General features: G+C 37.8%; 1 protein-coding gene across 12 annotated transcripts in view; it reads left to right on the top strand.

Moving 5' to 3' along the window:
- The window catches only part of BCAS3 (BCAS3, microtubule associated cell migration factor), a 580495-nt gene that overhangs the window by 176715 nt on the left and 384728 nt on the right, over positions 1-19052 (top strand). For all 12 annotated transcript variants that reach the window (XM_021068160.1, XM_021068161.1, XM_021068154.1 and 9 more), the window contains exon 14: positions 11196-11329. In XM_021068160.1, the coding sequence (XP_020923819.1) occupies positions 11196-11329 (134 nt within the window). The remainder of the gene's footprint in view (positions 1-11195; positions 11330-19052) is intronic.

Here is a 19052-nt window from a genome sequence, read left to right as displayed (position 1 = left end):
TTTTTTTTTTTTTGCCTTTTATGTCCATACTCGCAGCATATGGAGGTCCCCAGGCTAGGGGTTGAATTGGAGCTGCAGCTGCCAGCCTACGCCACAGACACAGCAACTCGGGATCCTTAACCCACTGCGTGAGGCCAGGGATTGAACCTGCATCCTCATGGATCTTAGATTTGTTTCCACGGTACCTCCACGGGAACTCCCCTCAGCAATTGTTCTTATATACTCTTTCTGCAGCATAATTCAGAAGTCATGCATTGAAATGGTTTGGATAGGTAGTCAAACCCAATTTCCAAAAACACTTGGTCATTTCCTAATATTTGCTACATTTGCAAATATATCCAAAATGAAAGTGCCAAGTGATGACCAAATTTTATCTTCCATCTGTTTCATGTTACATAGTTTCTCCCTTGCTGGAACTTTGAATTAAATCTATTATATTTTCATATATATACTGTGGAATACATGAATCATGGGACCTTGATCATTCATTTGGCCAAGCTGCACATCTGCGACTCATAGACCTCTTTCTTGACTCCTCACCATGTGTCTGTATTTCATATACACCCCTCTATGATAATGCAGTATATAGCATCACTGAAAAGTTTTTTAAGTTGTTTCTTACATCTCTGAAGTACATCAAATGGCTTTCTTTTGGAAATTCCTAAATTTCCAAATTATATCTTATAGTCTTAATGCATAATAGCTCTTCAAAGCAGATTGATCTGTCTACCAAATTCCTATTATATTAACTTCAATTTCAAATGTATTTTATTATGAATGTAGCAATAATTGTGACATTAATTTAGTACTGGTTTTGTGTGTGTGTGCGCATGTTTCTTTTAGGACAGTAGCATGTTGGTACATAATTATAGATAACACAAGCTAACAGTTTTATCTTTTAGACTTTTAAATTTCTCACTGTCTATGGGTTTCAGTTATCATATCTGTTAATTGAAATCAGGCATATATTTTTTAAGGACTTTGGGGTTATAAAACTCTTAAATTATATGATATGCTGTTTTCCTGGGAAAAAACTTAGGAGTTAAGGCAATCTTCCCAAACTGCACTTCCTTATCTTCCCAAGATAATTCTTTATCTAAAAAGTTTACATTTTGGTTGTTGTGATGTTGTAGCATGGTAAGAAATATCATTCAATTATGACAGACAACCATGTTTTTATTACCTTTATGCCTAATGTCCTATTAGTGTTTTGTGTTAATATTGTTCACCAGTAGTTAACTTTGTGAAAAGGGAATGTTTAAACCAAAAGTAATCAACACAAGCTTATTTTAAAATTACATGGAAATTCAAAGGATCTAAAATAGTCAAATCAATCTTGGACAAGATGAGTAAATTAAAAAAAAATGAAACTCACTAAATTTATGACTTAACGTGAAAAATCTACGGTAATGTTGAAATTATAGTTTGGGGTAAGTATAGTCATAGGTGGATGGAATAGAATCCAGAAATTGATCAAACTCTTATGGTCATTTAATTTTCAACTAAGTATCAGTGATTCTTTAAGGGATAATATAGTTTTCTCAACAGATGGTGATAAAACACCTGGGATATCCAATTGGGAAAAAATAAACTTTTCCTTAACACTGTACACAAAAATTGAACTCTCAATTGATCATAGACTTAATTTAAAATATAAAACTCAGAGTTCCCCTTGTGGCACAGCGGAAATGAATCCGACTAGGAACCATGAGGTTGCGGGTTTGATCCCTGGCCTGCTCATTGGGTTAAGGATCCGGCGTTGCCGTGAGCTGTGGTGTAGGTCACAGACACGGCTTGGATCCTGCATTGCTGTGGCTCTGGTGAAGGCTGGCAGCTTCGATCCCTAGCCTGGAACCTCCATCTGCCGCTAGTGTGGCCCTAAAAAGGACAAAAGACCAAAAAAAAAAAAAAAAAAAAGAAAGCAATATATACATATATCTAACTATAAACCTTCAAAAAGGAAACATAGAGTTTTACGTCATTGTGACCCAAGAAGGATAGAGGAAGATTTCTTAGCCAGGGACACCAAAAACCCAAACGTTAGGTTGCTATTCATTAAACCTCTTGGGAAAGATAAGGTGAAGGAAATGAAGTGGGCTGACTTTCTTACCTTGCCACGAGCCCTGCTAATGATTGTTCTTATCAAAGGGGTGATGACGGATGTGCCCCTGTGATGGTTTGGCCCAATAACTGATGAGCCAACCTGACATAATTCCCCTTCTAACGGGCAACCCCACCCCCACCCCCCACTTCCATCCCAGTGAAGCCTGCCGCATGTCCTGTCAGCTGTCCACTGCACATGGTGGGGTGTCGCTCCAGGACCTTGATTCAGAGATGTGAACTTCCTCATCCATTAAACCATTGATGTCTTCTCTGAAAAAACAAACAAACAAACAAACAAAAAACGAATGCCGTAAACTTGGAGAAAATATCTGACATATAGGTGTGTGTGTGTTTATTTACGTTTTATAATATAAATATACTTTTAATGTATGTAAAATAAATAGACAAAACAATGTAAATTGGGCAAAAGATTTGAACAGTTATGTCACAAAAGAAAATATGCACAGAGCTGTTTAGCACACCAACCAAGGAGGATGTTGTGTTTAAACTATAAGAAACCATGGAGTACTCCCTGAAGAGATTAAATTTAAAAAGATTGACCGTACCAAATGCTGCAAGATTATAGAGCTCATGGGAAAAGAAAATGATACAAACGTTTTAGAAAAACCTCTCAGAGTTCCTGTCGTGGTGCGGCAGAAACGAATCCAACTAGGAACCATGAGGTTGTGGGTTCGATCCCTGGCCTCACTCAGTGGGTTAAGGATCTGGTGTTGCTGTGAGCTGTGGTGTAGGTCGCAGACGTGGCTTGCAACTGGCGTTGCTTCGGCTGTGGCGTAGACCGGCAGCTGTAGCTCTGATTAGACCCCCAGCCTGGGAACCTCCATATGCCGCGAGTGTGGCCCTAAAAAGCAAACAAACAAACAAACAACAAAACCAACAAAAAATTTTTTTTCTCAGTTTCTTATAAAGTTGAATTTATGTGTGCCTCAGCACTTCCACTGCTAAATATTCACATAAGAGAAATGAAAACATATGTCCACATAGAGACAATTGAATCTTTATAAGAGTTTGATTCACGGTAGCCAAAACTAGAGACAACTTCTGAATGGATGTATAATGGTCCTATGTTCACATAATGGAGAACCACTCAATAATATAAATAAATGCATGGACTACTGTCACCCGAATGAATAGGTTTAGCAAAATATTATGTGATTTCATTACATGAAATGCTAAAGTAGGCAGTACTAATTCACAATGACAGAAAGCCAATGAGTTGCCTGGGGCCGGGCGATGGACTGCAGGTGGATACAAAGGAATTTTTTCACATGTTCTCTATTTTGATTATGGTAGTAGCTGCATAGGTATATATACTTGTCATAGTCATCAAACTGTACACTTGAAATAGTATTTATTTTTCATACATCTCACATTCATAAAGTATAATAAGGTTTAAAAATTTTTCTGGCATCTGACAAGAAATATATTCAGCAATGTGGAAAAATAAGAATACAGGAGTTCCTGTTGTGGCACAGCAGACCCGAATCCAACTAGGAACCCTTAGGTTGCTGGTTTGATCCCTGGCCTCACTCAGTGGGTTAAGGATCCGGTGTTGGCATGAGCTGTGGTGTAGGTTGCAGATGTGGCTCAGATCTGGCATCGCTGTGGCTCTGGCGAAGGCTGGCAGCTGCAGCTCTGATTAGACCCCTAACCTGGGAACTTTCATATGCCGCGGTTGCTGCCCTAAAAAGTCAGACCAAAAAAAAAAAAAAAAAGAAAAAAGAAAATAAGAATACACATAGACATCTACCACTTTTCCTATACATGTCTGTTGGGTGAATCAACTGTTGAAAGTAATGAATACCCACTGGATATGGCCAAAAGCGTCTTTAGAACCCTTAGAATTTCATGATGCAAAGTCAAAGGAAGAAAAATATTTAAATAAAGATCTTAGGACATTTATAAATAACAAACTTACAACACAATTTGTAAGTTTCTATCTGTAGGGTATTGATGGGAACAGATTAAATTCACAAGAATTGATACTAAAACATACAATTCCTGTAAAGATTTCTATTTGACCCAGCATATCAGTGTTTATGTTATGAGTGTGAATAGCTGGTAATTTGTCTTCCAGTTCATATGTGTGCATGTGATAAAGAACCATGCAATTAGGTAGGTGTTATAAATAGGATATGGCAAAAAGGCATTCCTGCTCATGTTTCCAAGATTTTATAGCATATGCCCAGTGGAGGTTTGCTACTCTTTAATTTCGCCTTTTGGGCTAACCAGCTGACGCCCAGTTGAAAAGACTTATGTTCTTATGAGGCCACAAAAGCCTTAATGTTCAGTCTCCAGCTACCTCAGATTTTGGAGAACGCCATGTACCATCAGCAGCTTTAGTCCCCACCCTCTATTGCTAACGCTCATCTATCAAACTTAAGGCTGAGAGTGGAAGAGAGGAAGCTTCCAGATAAACATACAGCAGCGCCTAAACAGCTAATCACTCTAGGCTTCCGCTTCCAGGCCCTATAATTAGAAGTCCTTCTTTTCCTTGTATTCCCAGATGACGCAAATGCTTTTTGTGGCTTGGCACCTCATTTGGGGCGTGGGTTTAGTTTATGGCCAGGCTAGAGTCTGGTTTAGTCTTCTGATGCTGCATAAATAGTTCTCAAGCCACAGTCTACTCTGAACAAGTTTTTCCTTTTATGTATATCTGCTTTTTAGCTTGTTTTCTAGAAAAAAAAATCTTGTCATTTCTCCCAGCAGAATGTGTGCAAAAGAGGAAATACATAGTAATATAGTAGCTACTTCTTTCTTCTCTACTCTGTAAAAATTAAAATGCATTCTTTTAAAGTTTTGACAAAAAAATGGGCTCATTGTTGGATTATGGAAGCCACATTTACATGGAGAATTAGAAAACTTTTGGAGTTTCCGTCATGGAATTAGAACAAGAAAACTTTCGGAGTTTCCGTCATGGCACAGCGGAAACCAATACAACTAGGAACCACGAGGCTGTGGGTTCGATCCCTGGACTCGCTCAGTGGGTTAAGGATCTGGCATTGTCATGAGCTGTGGTGTAGGTCGCATATGCAGCTCCTATCTGGTGTTGTGTGGCTGTGGTGTTGGCCGGTGGCTACAGCTCTGATTGAACCCTAGCCCGGGAACCTCCAAATGTCGCAGGTGTGGCCCTAAAAGGACAAAAGACAAAAGGCAAAAAAAAAAAAAAAAAAAAAGCAAGAAGAGAAAAAGAAAACTTTTGAGACTAAATACACAGGGATGATAAGGATAAATTTTCATTGGGCCAGTTCTCTAAAAATTTGAGTTTATTTTTGCATATTAGAAGCCAAACTTATAGTAATGTTAGTTTGAAAAGCTAGGAGCATGTTGAAAAGTTTTCATCTGTGATTATCATTCATATGCAAAACAGTAAGAGTCTGGATTTGGCTATTAGGGACTTTTATTTGAATGCTCATTCTGAATGAAATATTAATATGATTATCAAAGAACCCAAGTTTATCTTCAGTTGGTGAGTAATGTATTTGTGCTATAAATGTAAGCTCATTGTATTTCCTGTCAGAATGATGTTTCTATTGATTATATGCAGAAAATAATTTTGTGGGAATGTGGAATCAGAACATGGTAGTGGAGGAGCTTTCCACTGTAGCACAGTCGGTTAAGAATCTGACTGCAGTGGCTTGGGTCTCTGTGGAGGGGTGGCTTTGATCCCTGCCCCTGTGCAGTGGGTTAAAGGATCTGGTGTTTCCAAAGCTGCAGCTCAGATTCAATCCCTGGCCTGGGAACTTCCATATGTCATGGATGTGGCCATAAAATTAAAAAGAAAAAATAAAAAAGAACATAGTAATGGAATTGTGATCATTCAAACTTAGCTAAGCAAAAAAAGTAAGAGGAGTCAAGAAATACTGTCCACAAAAGACAACTTGTCCAACCTTAGAAATTTATTGTTTGAATAACAATAGCAATATGGAAAGGGTATAAAGTATGTCAGTGACCATAGCTAGGGGAAAAGTAGTAGGCAATGTTATAGAAACTGTTAGAGATTTGAAGTGGAACTCAGTAAATGACACGTTTCCTTATCTAAATCTGCATTCTCTTGGAAATAGCTAAGACACTGGCATATAATTAATATGTTAAGGCAATGATTAGAGCTGTACCTTATATTAGCCAATAAATAGAAAACTCAAATATGCTTCCTCTTCCTATATAAATGCCTACTTTATTTTTCCACAGGTGCTTAATATTCCTAGGTAAACTTTTCTTTCAACAAAGTGTTTTAACAAATAAAAAATATGATTCTGCTTCTGTTTCCCACAGAAAACAAATAGTTTTAAAATTATATTCAAAACCATGAAATTAGGGGTTCCTTCCTGCTGTGGGGCAGTGGATTAATGATCAGCTTGTCTCTGTGGAGGCACTTCTTGGATCCCCAGCCTGGATCAATGAGTTAAGGATCTGGTGTTGCTGAAAGCTGGGGCATAAATCGCACCTCCAGCTTGGATTTTATCCCTGGCCTGGAAACTTCCATATACCACAGGTGTGGCCAAAAAAGAAAAAAAAAAAGTGAAATTATCAATAAAAAAATGGGGGGGGATAGCAAGAGTATATAAACAAGCAAAAATAAAAAACAAGGATACAATCAAAAAATATAACAAAACAGTAGGTGTAAATTCAACCCTATCCATAAATTACACTAAATGTAAATGAATTAATTACAAACATCAGTTAAAAGTCTGAGATTGGAATTAAAAGCCCCCATAACTGGACCTCAATTATTGTGCCAAACAAAGTCACTTTATAATATAATCCTATTGCTTGTTAAAGTGAAAGAGTAGAAAAGTATATACTGTGCATATACAAAGCTGCAGTGATGATAAAAAATATCAGAAAAAGTTGACTTCAGAACAAGGGCAATATCAGAGTTCAATTGGAACATTATGATAAAAGAGATGAACTCATAACAATTAGGGGGGCTTATATATCTGGAAATATATATCCACAATTTTGCTTGGAGATGTTAACAAGAAAGCAGGCAGTCGATCAGTAAGGATGTTGAAGATCCAAATAACACTATCAATTAACTTGAATAAACTGACACTGATAGAATATGCCAGGTGTTCAAATATACATGGAATGGTTACCAAGATATATCTTTCTGAGACATAAAGCCAACTTTAACAAGTTTCTTGTCATAATGGAGTTAAAAATGAAATCAATATATGAATGATACCTGGAAACTACCCAAACAGCATATCTTTAAATATCTCATGAGTAGAAGTTCCCATGGTGGCTCATTGGAAACAAATCTGACTAGGAACCATGAAGTTGTGGGTTTGATCCCTGGCCACTCTAAGTGGGTTAAGGATCCAGCATTGCTGTGAGCTGTGGTGTAGGTCAGAGATGTGGCTTGGATCCTGTGTTGCTGTGGCTGTGGGCAGGCAGGCAGCTGTAGCTCCTATTAGACCTCTAGTCTGGGAACCTCTATATGCCGCTGGTGCAGCCCTAAGAAGCAAATACATACATACATACATAATCTCATGAATAAAAGTGGAAGTCTCTAGAAAACATATGTGGAATTTATTTAAAGCAAGCCTAAGGAAGATTAATACCAAAATAATGCTTCCTCTGTGGGGTGGGGGGAGGAATTTGACAAGTAATCTCAGCTTCCACCTTTTTTTGGTCTTTTTTTTTTTTTTTTTTTTTTTTTTTTTTTTTTTTTTTTTTTAGGGCCGCACCTGCAGCATATGGAAGTTCCCAGGCTAGGGGGTCTAATTGGAGCTGAAGCCCCTGGCCTATGCCACAGCCACAGCAGCACCAGAGCTGAGCTGCCTCCTCGACCTATGCCCTAGCTCGTGGCAACGCCACATCCTTAACCCACTGAGCAAGACCAGGGATCGAACCCACAAGCTCATGATTCCTATTCGGATTCGTTACCCACTTCGCCATGACAGGAACTCCGCCTCCACCTTCAGAAACCTGAGAAATGAAGGAGAAAATAAAACTAAAGTCAGGAGAATGAAGGAAATGGTAGCAGACGGTTGTAATAGCAAAAGATGGAAAATGAGAGAAATCATTGAAATAGAAAAGAGAAAACTGATGATACCAAAATGGTTTTCTTGAGAAGATCTAGCCAGATTGGCCAAGAAAAAGGGAAAGGACACAAATTTTTGGTATCCTGAAAGAAAAAATAGACATTACTAAAGACCCTGCAGATATTAATAAGGACTGTTTTTCTTGAGTTAGAGCAAGCAATTCCCCCAAGAAGAAAAATTATGTTTTACGTTTTAAATGAACAAAATTTCAATTAAAGAGAAATTTAAAATATTTAAAAATCTTCACACACATACACACACACACACACACACACAGGACCCATATAGCTTTACTGGCAAATTGTACTGAATATTTAAGTATTTCATCTAGAAAATAAGAATATAAGAAACATTCCACAACAAGATCAGCTTTACCCTGATTCCAAACAGACAACACATTATTAGAAAAGAAAACTACAAACCAATATCCATTGGGAACACAGTCGTGAAAATCATCAACAAAATATTAGCAAATTCAATCTAGAAGCATATAATAAAGGATTTTGACCAAGTGGAGTTTATTCCAGGAATGCAAGTCTTGATCAATGTTCGATAATCATTCATTATTAAAATTCAATGTGTTAATTGTTATTTTGTTTTATTTTATTTTATTTTTTGTCTTTTTAGGGTCCCACCTGCATATGGAGGTTCCCAGGCTAGGGGTCTGATCGGAGCTGTAGCCACTGGCCTACACCAGAGCTACAGCAACTCGGGATCCGAGCCTCGTCTTTGACCTACAGCACAGCTCACAGCAATGCCGGATTCTTAACCCACTGAGCGAGGCCAGGGATCCAACCCAAAACCTCGTGGTTCCTGGTTGGATTCGTTAACCACTGAGCCACGACGGGAACTCCTCAATGTATTAATTGACTAAAGAAGAAAAACCACACACTCATCTTATAGGTGCAGGAAAGCACTCAACAAAATTCAACATCTGTTCATTATAGAAACTCTCTACAAATTAGAAGTAGAAAGAAACGTCAACTTGATTGAGGGCAAGTACAGAATATTTACAGCTAGCATTGTACTTAAAGGTTGAAGACTTTTTCCTAAAAATTGAAACAAGGCATGAATATTGCCTCACACCACTCCTGTTTACCTTAGCAAATGGAATAAGTCAAGGGAAAGAAAAGGCACATAGTTCAGAAAGGAAGAAAGTATATCTATTCTCACATACTACATGGTTGTAAAGAAAATCCCACATAATCTATATAAAAACCTGAAATGGTGGAATATATGGTCAATATAAAAGAAATGTCAGGAGTTCCCTTCATGGCTCAGCGGAATCTGACTAGCATTCATGAGGATGCAGGTTTGATCCCTGGCTTTGCTCGGTGGGTTAAGGATCCGGTGTTGCTGCGTCTGTGGTGTAGGCCAGTGGCTAGAGCTCTGATTCAACCCCTAGCCTCGGAACTTCCATATGTTGCAGGGGGCAGCCCTAAAAAGCAAAAAAAAAAAGAAAAGAAATGTCAATCATATCTCTGTATACTAAGAAGGAAAAATTGATAATGGAAATAAATAGTATCATTTGTAGTAGTTCAAGGAAAATAAACTCTGTGTGCTGAGCAAGAAGAAAAAAGGCAAAGAAGACAAATAGCAAGAAATATCAGGTGTTCATAAATCAGAAGGCTCAATATTGTTGAGATGTCCATTATCCCCATTATTGGTAGATATCAAAAAGCTGAATCTGCATTTGGAAAGAAAAAGGAATTGGAATAGTCACAACATCTCGAAAAAGTTCAGAAAATGAGGACTCCCTTTACTTGATTTCAAAGTTTCCCATAAAGTTACAGTAAATTAAGAAAGTGTGATGTTAGTAACAGTGTAGACAGAAATCAGTAGACTAGACTAGTACTTTTAGAAACAGACCTACGTAATCATGACCAGTTGATCACTGGAAAGTAGATGCTGGATATAGAAAAAAAAGATAAAGAATTCAAAGGATAAAGAATAGTCTCTTCAAGAAATCCTGCTGGAACAATTGGACATCATTTGCAAAAAAAGTTAATTTGTCTGATACATCATGCTTTATACAAAAATTAACGCAAAATGGATGATAGACCTCAATGTAAGATATAAAATTGTGAAATTTGACAAGAAAACAGAAAATTGTTGTGACTATGACTCTTAGCCATGACATCTCATCAAAAAATTTTGTTCTGTGAAAGCTAATGTAGGCAATTTCAATAAATATTACGCTAGGGTAGAGACAAATTTTAAACTGGTGCATTAAATAGAGTATTACTAATTGGAGTCGTAGATAAACTGGAACTTATATTTCAGGTTTGGAGATATGGAAAAAGTGGAAGTGAGTTTTATTCGATGAAGAAAAGCCTTGGAGTTCTCATTGTGACTTAGCAGGTTAAGAACCTGACTAGTATCCATGAGGGTGCAGATTTGATCCCTGGCCTCTCTCAGTGGGTTAAGTAAGGATCAGGTGTTGCTGCAAAGCTGTGGCTTAGGTTGCAGATGCAGCTTGGATCCTGAGTGGCTGAGGCTTAGGCTGGCACCTGCAGCTCCGATTTGACCCCTAGCCTGGGAACCTGCATCAATATACCTCAGGAGCGGCCCTAACAAGATCAAAAGAAGAAGAAGCAAGAGTTCTTCCAGAGTTCCCGTCGTGGCGCACTGGAAACAGATCCAACTAGGAACCATGAGGTTGCGGGTTGATCCCTGGCCTCGATCAGTGGTTTAGGGATCCAGTGTGGCTGTGGCTGTGGTGTAGGCCAGCAGCTGCAGCCTCGGTTCAACCCCTAGCCTGGGAACCAAGGTTTGCTGTTTAAAAATGCTTGTGTTTTTTAAACTAGTTGTTTAGGACCATCATAAAACCTTCATATGTAGTTTGCTCACTATGCTTGTATAATGATATGGTGCTGAGGTTTTGTATTCGCATAGGAAAATAATCCTGTGTTCTTATATGTTTGGTAATTTTTTCCCTTTGGTAATATTTTAAAGCATTGCAAATATATCAATAATGGTTTTTATTTTTACCTTTTTTTTTTTTTTTGGTGTGTCCTTCAGGAATGCTACTAGTCACAACAGATACCCTTGGCCATGACTTTCATGTCTTCCAAATTTTGACTCATCCTTGGTCCTCATCTCAAAGTGCTGTCCATCACCTGTACACGCTTCACAGGGGAGAAACGGAAGCCAAAGTAAGTTGTATATTTTCAGAAAGTGTTTTCTTTGTGTAATACGACATTGAATCCAGCTAGTTATTTGTATCCTATTTGATCTTAATGGTAATATGCATCTAATCCAGCTAATTATTTGTATCATATTGGATCTTAATATTAATGACATCATGCTGTTCTTTAGAGCAGGTCAGATAATTAAGAATTTTTATCCTATCTTGACCTATCCTATCATTGAACAAGTCAATGAATGTTGATAAGACAGAAGTTGTATTTATCCTCCTCCTCCTACCCTAGTACCATTTCTAGCTTCAGAGAAAACCCTTTCATCCTTTTGCTATCCATCTTTCCAACCTTTTTCTAGGCATTTCGATTCTGTATACTTGCATACATACATATGCATGCACATATAAATGTCAATAATACATATTTAATATACCAAAAATTAATTTTGTGATGTATATGAACTATATGGGTAATATTCAGTGGTGTGCTGGAGCCAGCTCACAGTTGCTGGTAAGAATCAGTTGTGTACATTTGTCCCCAACTCTGGATATAGTGACGTTACATTAGTAGAGTGAAGTCATCCGGGGTAGGAGGATGGAATTCAGTAAACACTACAAATCAGAGCTATTTTTTCCTTAGGAAGCCAGTTTTGAACATTTACCAGCGTGTCATTCTGCCCATATGCATGCATATGCACACACACATCCATGTATATAACCTAATGAGCATTTGAATTAGACCACCATAAATGTGTATATTAATATTCTTAATGCTGTTTGATAGACACTGAGACTGTTTTTAATAGCCTTAAATCCCAAATATTCTTTTCTTTCGCAGAGGCTGTGGTTACGTGTTTTCTAGTACACTGCTGTATATAGGTTATTCTGAGAGGTAGACCTATTGACCCAACACCAACCATTTATTGACTAGTCCATTCTTTCCAAGTAGTCTAAAATGCTGTTTTTGTAATGGAATGAAACATTTTATTTATTTTTTTATTTTATTTTATTTTTAAAATGTTTTATTACTCAAATGAATTTATCACATCTGTAGTTGTATAATGATCATAATAACAATCTGATTTCACAGGATTTCCATCCCACAGCCCAGGCACATCCCCCCACCCCCCAAACTGTCTCCTCCGGAGACCATAAGTTTTTCAATGTCTGTGAGTCAGCTTCTGTTCTGCAAAGAAGTTCAGTCTGTCCTTTTTTCAGATTCCTCATGTCAGTGAAAGCATTGGATGTTGGTGTCTCATTGTACGGCTGACTTCACTTAGCATGATAGTTTCTAGGTCCATCCATGTTGCAAAAAATGCTGGTATTTCATTCCTTTTAATGGCTGAGTAATATTCCATTGTGTATATATACCACATCTTCTTGATCCACTCCTCTGTCGATGGACATTTAGGTTGTTTCCATGTCTTGGCTATTGTAAATAGTGCTGCAATGAACATTGGAGTACATGTGTCTTTGCAAGTCATGGTTTTCTCTGGGTAGATGCCAGGAGTGAAACATTTTAAATATATAGAAACCTATGGTTCATAATGATACTTAAAAATGAAACATTGGGCATTACTGTAGGTTTTTTGCTAACTCATTATTCTGAAAAGAGAAAGTTTCCAGCATTTATCTTGCCTTTCTTGTATCAATTTAATAAGATAACCAAGTAGTTAATGAAGGAAATTTTTTTTTGTTTGTTTTTTAGGGCCACTCCTACAGAATATGGAGGTTCCCAGGGTATGGGTTGTGCCTATGCCACAGCTATAGCAACATCAGATCTGAGCTGTGTCTGCAACCTACACCACAGCTCATGGCAATGCCAGATCCTTAACCCCTGAGCGAGGCCAGAGATCGAACCTGCACCCTCATGGATGCTAGTCAGATTCGTTTTCCTCTGCGGGAACTCCCAAAAATGTTTCTTTATTGAAGAATTCCAGTATTAAAAAAGTTAGAACTTAGACTTATTTTGGTGATCATTTTATAATCTATAAGTTATGTTATATACCTGAAACATGTTATGTTCAAGTCAATTATACTTGAATTGAAACGAAAGTAGAATTATGTTGCTGGTTCCTAATGAAACAATGGACCTAGGCAATAAACATTTATCTGTTCGGTTTTAGCTGATGAGTCTGAACGTTACCAGGGTGGAACAGTTGAATATCATGTGCTTCCCAATATGATGTAGGCAACATCACCTAGGTAGTTAAACCTGAATCTAATTCAGCCGCTAGATCTAATTAGCACTTTAAGCAAAATAGAGAGAGAGACAAATACCAGGAGAGTGCTACTAGCCTAATCTAAAATGTGTGAAGTTTTCATTACAAAAACCAGGCTGTGCAGAAGGGCTTCAAAGTAATTTTAAAGCATAATATCTACTTGGAAGGGGTGGACCTTGTTTGAATCCTGTTTCACACAAATCAAGTATAAAAGTATATTTTTCGTGCAAATGGTGAAATTTGAACATTTGGCTTACTGGATATTATTAAGGAATTTAATGCCCTTATACAAATGTGTGGCACTTGCTTTAAAATAATCTAGGGGAGTGTTGGTTAGATAAAAGAACAAATAGGAGTTCCCATCATGGCGTGATTCGTGTGGTTAACGAATCAGACTAGGAACCATGAGGTTGCGAGTTCGATCCCTTCCCTTGCTTAGTGGGTTAAGGCTCTGGCCTTGCCATGAACTATGGTGTAGGTCACAGACACGGCTCGGATCCCGAGTTGCTGCAGCTCTGGCGTAGGTCGGTGGCTACAGCTCTGATTAGACCCCTAGCCTGGGAACCTCCATATGCCGTGGGTGCAGCCCTAGAAAAAGGCAAAAAGACAAAAAAAAAAAAAAAAAAAAAAAAGACAAATAGGGATATGCATATGTTGATTACAAGAGTTTTAAGAGACGTATCAGCTAGATGCGTTGGGTAAACTTTGGAGCCTTATTTAAACAAGGTATAAAAAGAAGTTTTTGAGACAGTTGGAGAAAATTGACCTTGAACCGGGAATTACATGATATTACCAGTTTATTTTGCTGGGTCTGTAATGGTGTTATGGTTTCTTTTTTTTTTTTTTTTTTTTTTTTGGTCTTTTTGCTATTTCTTGGGCGGCTCCCACGGCATATGGAGGTTCCCAGGCTAGGGGTCGAATCGGAGCTGTAGCCACCGGCCTACGCCAGAACCACAGCAACGCGGGATCCGAGCCGTGTCTGCAACCTACACCACAGCTCACGGCAACGCCGGATCCTTAACCCATTGAGCAAGGCCAGGGACCGAACCCGCAACCTCATGGTTCCTAGTCGGATTCGTTAACCACTGCGCCACGACGGGAACTCCTGGTTTGTTTTTAAATCCTAATCTTTTAGGCATATATCCTGAAGACATGCTGGAGTAGTTTTGGGTAAAAGGATATGCTATCTCTAGTTCACTTTGGAATATTCTGGCAAAACAAAATGAACAAATTAAGAGATTAAACATGATATGCAAAGTCTTAATTATCAAAGCTGGGTGTTGTCGATGTTGGCAGTACATTATAGCGTTTTCTATTCTTTTCTTTCTTTCTTTTTTTTTTTTTTTTTTTTTTTTTTGTCTTTTTACCATTTCTAGGACCGCTCCCTCGGCATATGGAGGTTCCCAGGCTAGGAGTCTAATTGGAGCTGTAGCCACCGGCCTGCACCACAGCCACAGCAACAGCAATGCAGGATCCGAGCCACATCTGTGACCTACACCACAGCTTATGGCAACGCTGGATCCTTAACCCACTGAGCAAGGCCAGGGATGGAACCCACAACCTCATGGTTCCTAGTCGGATTAGTTAACCGAGCCATGACGGGAACTCCAGCAGTTTCTATTCTTAAGAGTATATTCAGAAATTCCTCTAATAGAAAGTAAAAAATAAAAAGTACCTTTAACATTATGCTGTTTTACTTAGTTTAGTTTATAGCATGATTTATTGTTTATATTCAAAGACTTTCCCAGCTGTTCTTGGGCATTTTCTCATTGAAATGAGTATTAGAGTAACCGTATTGATTTATATAATGATTATTGTGGAGTTTTTAAATTTGGATTGCATTGAAATTACATTTTAATACGGTTAATATTTATATAATTAATTATAGAATTTTTGCATCTAGGAATTATTAACATTTTCAAGTTCGTATTACATTTGTATCTCTCCACTTTGCTGGATACTCTGTTGTAATATTCAATACTTTTTCAGTAAAATTTTCTTGGATTTTGTAGGTAGAACATACTTCCTGACTGTTAACTTTTAAGTGTTTTCAGTTTTATTTTTCTTACTATATTAGCTCAGATCATGTAACATATGATCATATAACATGTAAGATCATGTCATCTTCAAATTGAGACATTTTTATTTCTTCTGCTGCAGTTTGGGTGCCTTTTATTTATTTTTTTCCTTGCCTAAGTGCTCTGGCTAGTAATTCCAGTGCTATGTTTAATAAAAGAGGCAAGAATGGGCACTCTTTTATTGCTCCTAATCCTAGAGCAAAAAACTTTCAGGTTTTCACTGTTGAGTATTATGTTAGGTGTGGGCTTGTCATATATGGCCTTTATTATTGAGGTACATTCTTTCTATACTTACTTTATTGATTTTTTTTTATCATGAATGGATGTTGAATTTTGTCAGATGCTTTTTCCACTTCTGTTTGGAAGATGGTAGGATTTTTATCCTTCATTGTGTTAATGTGTTGGGGATTTTGCTCAGCAACTAGATACAGACTGATTGGAAGCTGAAACGTCAGGCAGCAGTTTTTAAAGTATGCAAACATAGTTCTTTTAAGAGAACACTAGAAGAAGGGCATTTTAGTCTGCTGCCTCTGTGCTATGCCCTAGATGGACAGTGGGTTAAGAGGAGTCATTTAATAGATTCCTGTTTTATTAAGTGGGTTATATTCATTCAATAATTACTGTAATACTCAGACTATCCCAGAATTTGGCCAGTTGGAGCTTGTTAACCTGAGGTGTGTGTTCTTTTGGCATATCTTCATTATTCTTTGACAATGTCTTTTGACAATTAACTTACTTTCTCTTGTTTAGTTGGCATTCATTTATGTTTCTTTTGCTTGAAAGTATTCAATTAGATGAGCATTTTAGATAAAGAATTACTATTACAGCATGCTGCTGGGCATATTTTCTTTCTTTCATTTTTAATTGAAGTATAGTTGTACAATATTATATAATTTACAGGTGTAAAATATAGTGATTCACAATTTTTAAAAGATTCTGTTTATGGTTATACAACATACTGGCTCTATTCTCTATATTGTAAAATGCAGGGCACATTTAATTTCTTAACTCTGGTTTTATAATCCCTGTCTGCCCTCACTGGTTACTTATATGCTCTATCTTGGTTATAGAATTTAGAATTTATCTCAATACTCCTAGAATTTGAGTATTTTAAGCACTTACATCTTTTACAAAAAAATTTACCCCTATTTTGGATACCTCTTTTGCATTAGCCCTGTCATTTAATTTACCTTAATATCCAACCTGGAAATAGAGATCTTGCTTAAGCTTCTTCTTCTTCTTCTTCTTTTTTTTTTTTTCTGCACCCATGACATATGGAAGTTCCTAGGCTGGGAATCAAATCTGAGCCACAGCTGTGACCAGCCACAGCTGCAGTAACACTTGATCCTTAGTCCAGTGCACTACAGTGGGAACTCCATTGCTTAAGCTTTTTGGTATCTCCCATCCATAGAACAGTGTCCTGTACCTGGACAAATGTTTGTAGGTGCAAATGTTTGCTACTGCCAGTGCTATTCTGATATAACAGGTAGAAAACCAAATAGACATTAAAACATGTTAGACATATTAAAATTACTTTGTTCCGGAGGTCCTGTTGTGGCGCAGTGGAAATGAATCCGACTAGGAATCATGAGGTTGTGGGTTTGATCCCTGGCCTTGATCAGTGGATTAAGGATCCGGCAGTGCCGTGAGCTGTGGTGTAGGGCGCAGATGCGGCTTGGATCTGGTGTTGCTGTGGCTGTGGTGTAGTAGACCGGTGGCTACAGCTCCAATTAGACCCCTAGCTTGGGAACCTCCACCTGCCATGGGTGCGGCCCTAGAAAAGACAAAAGACAAAAAAAAAATAAAAATAAAAAAATAAAAATAAATAAAATTATTTTATTCTGTATTATACCCTGTAATTTGGAAGATTTGGAATTTCTAAACATGAGACTTCAAGATCTAAGGAAACTAAGTTAATGACCATAAAATTATTTTTATAAGCTTCTACTGAAATTGATTTTGAAATCATTGATGATGAAATCTCTATAGCACATGATGTATCTATGTCTTTGAGTATTTTACGATCATGTCATTCTGGAATATTCCAAGAACTCTGAGGGTACTTTAATCAGGCAAGGATTAAAAAAAATCAGGTATGTGGATCTAATTATGTTGAATTAAGTTGTTTTGTGATCTATGACTTGGGATATCCTCTGCATCTGACAGTAATTTTCCTCATACAGTACATACACATATAGAAATATATTCCTAGTCATATATAGTACAACCTTGCAGTATTTTTGAAATATACTTCTGTAAGGTCATATTCCAGCAGACACAAGTAGTTTTTGTATTTAGCATGCTAATGTTGGTAAATTGTAAGCTTGTTTGGGGAACATCTGCACATTGGATAAATGTTACTTTTACTTTATCAGAGCAGACCTGCAAAATGTTATGATTAGTATATTTAATTCTCAAGGGGAAAACTATCTAGCTATTTAATATTATTAATTGATAATATTTGATGTTCAGCTCAGGAAAAAACAGCCCATGGTGGAGGAAGGGGGAACCCAAGTGGAACCCATTAGACTCCCTTTGTTGATGGGATAGCTCCAAGAGTCCAGAGAAACAAAGATCATAGGGTTCTTAGGACAGTGTCCCAGACAGATGAAAACTGCATAGAGAGAACCCCTGAGGTCTGCAGAGAAATCTGAAACCACAGGAGAAGCAACATCACATACCCATAATCAAGGAAGTAAAACTATGTTTATTTAAAGATGATATCATTGTCTATGTAGAAATCTAGCAGATTCTACAAAAAAAAAAGTTGGAAGTAACAAGTGATTTTTTTTTTTTTTTTGGTCTTTTTTTAGGCCACACCCACGGCATATGGAGGTTCCCAGGCTAGGGGTTGAATCGTAGCTATAGCTGCCAGCCTACACCACAGCCACAGCAATGCTGCATCTGAGCTGCGTCTGTGACCCACACCACAGCTCACAGTAACGCCAGATCTTTTAACCCACTGAATGAGGCTGGGGATCGAACCCGTGTCCTCATGAATACTAGTTGGGTTCATTAACCACTGAGCCATGAGGGGAACTCCAATAAGTGATTTTAACAAGGCTTCAGGGTACTGAATATTAGCAACAGACAATTGGTAATTGATAATTTTTAAAAAATTAGATAAAACATGGAGTTCCTGTTGTGGCACAGTGGTTAACGAATTCGACTAGGAAACATGAGGTTGCGGGTTTGATCCCTGGCCTCCCTCAGTGGGTTAAGGATCCGGTGTTGCCGTGAGCTGTGGCGTAGGTTGCAGACGTGGCTCGGATCCCGAGTTGCTGTGGCTGCGGCGTTGGCCCGCAGCTGCAGCTCCGATTCGACCCCTACCCTGGGAACCTCCATATGCCGCGGAAACAGCCTTAGAAAAGGCAAAAAGACACACACACACAAACACACACAAATAAAATAAAATAAAATAAAATAAAATAAAATAAAA

The sequence above is a fragment of the Sus scrofa genome, chromosome 12 (genome assembly GCF_000003025.6).
Source record: "Sus scrofa isolate TJ Tabasco breed Duroc chromosome 12, Sscrofa11.1, whole genome shotgun sequence".
NCBI lineage: Eukaryota > Metazoa > Chordata > Mammalia > Artiodactyla > Suidae > Sus > Sus scrofa.
Note: the sequence above shows the minus strand (reverse complement) of the source record. Positions and strands in the feature narration are given on the sequence as shown.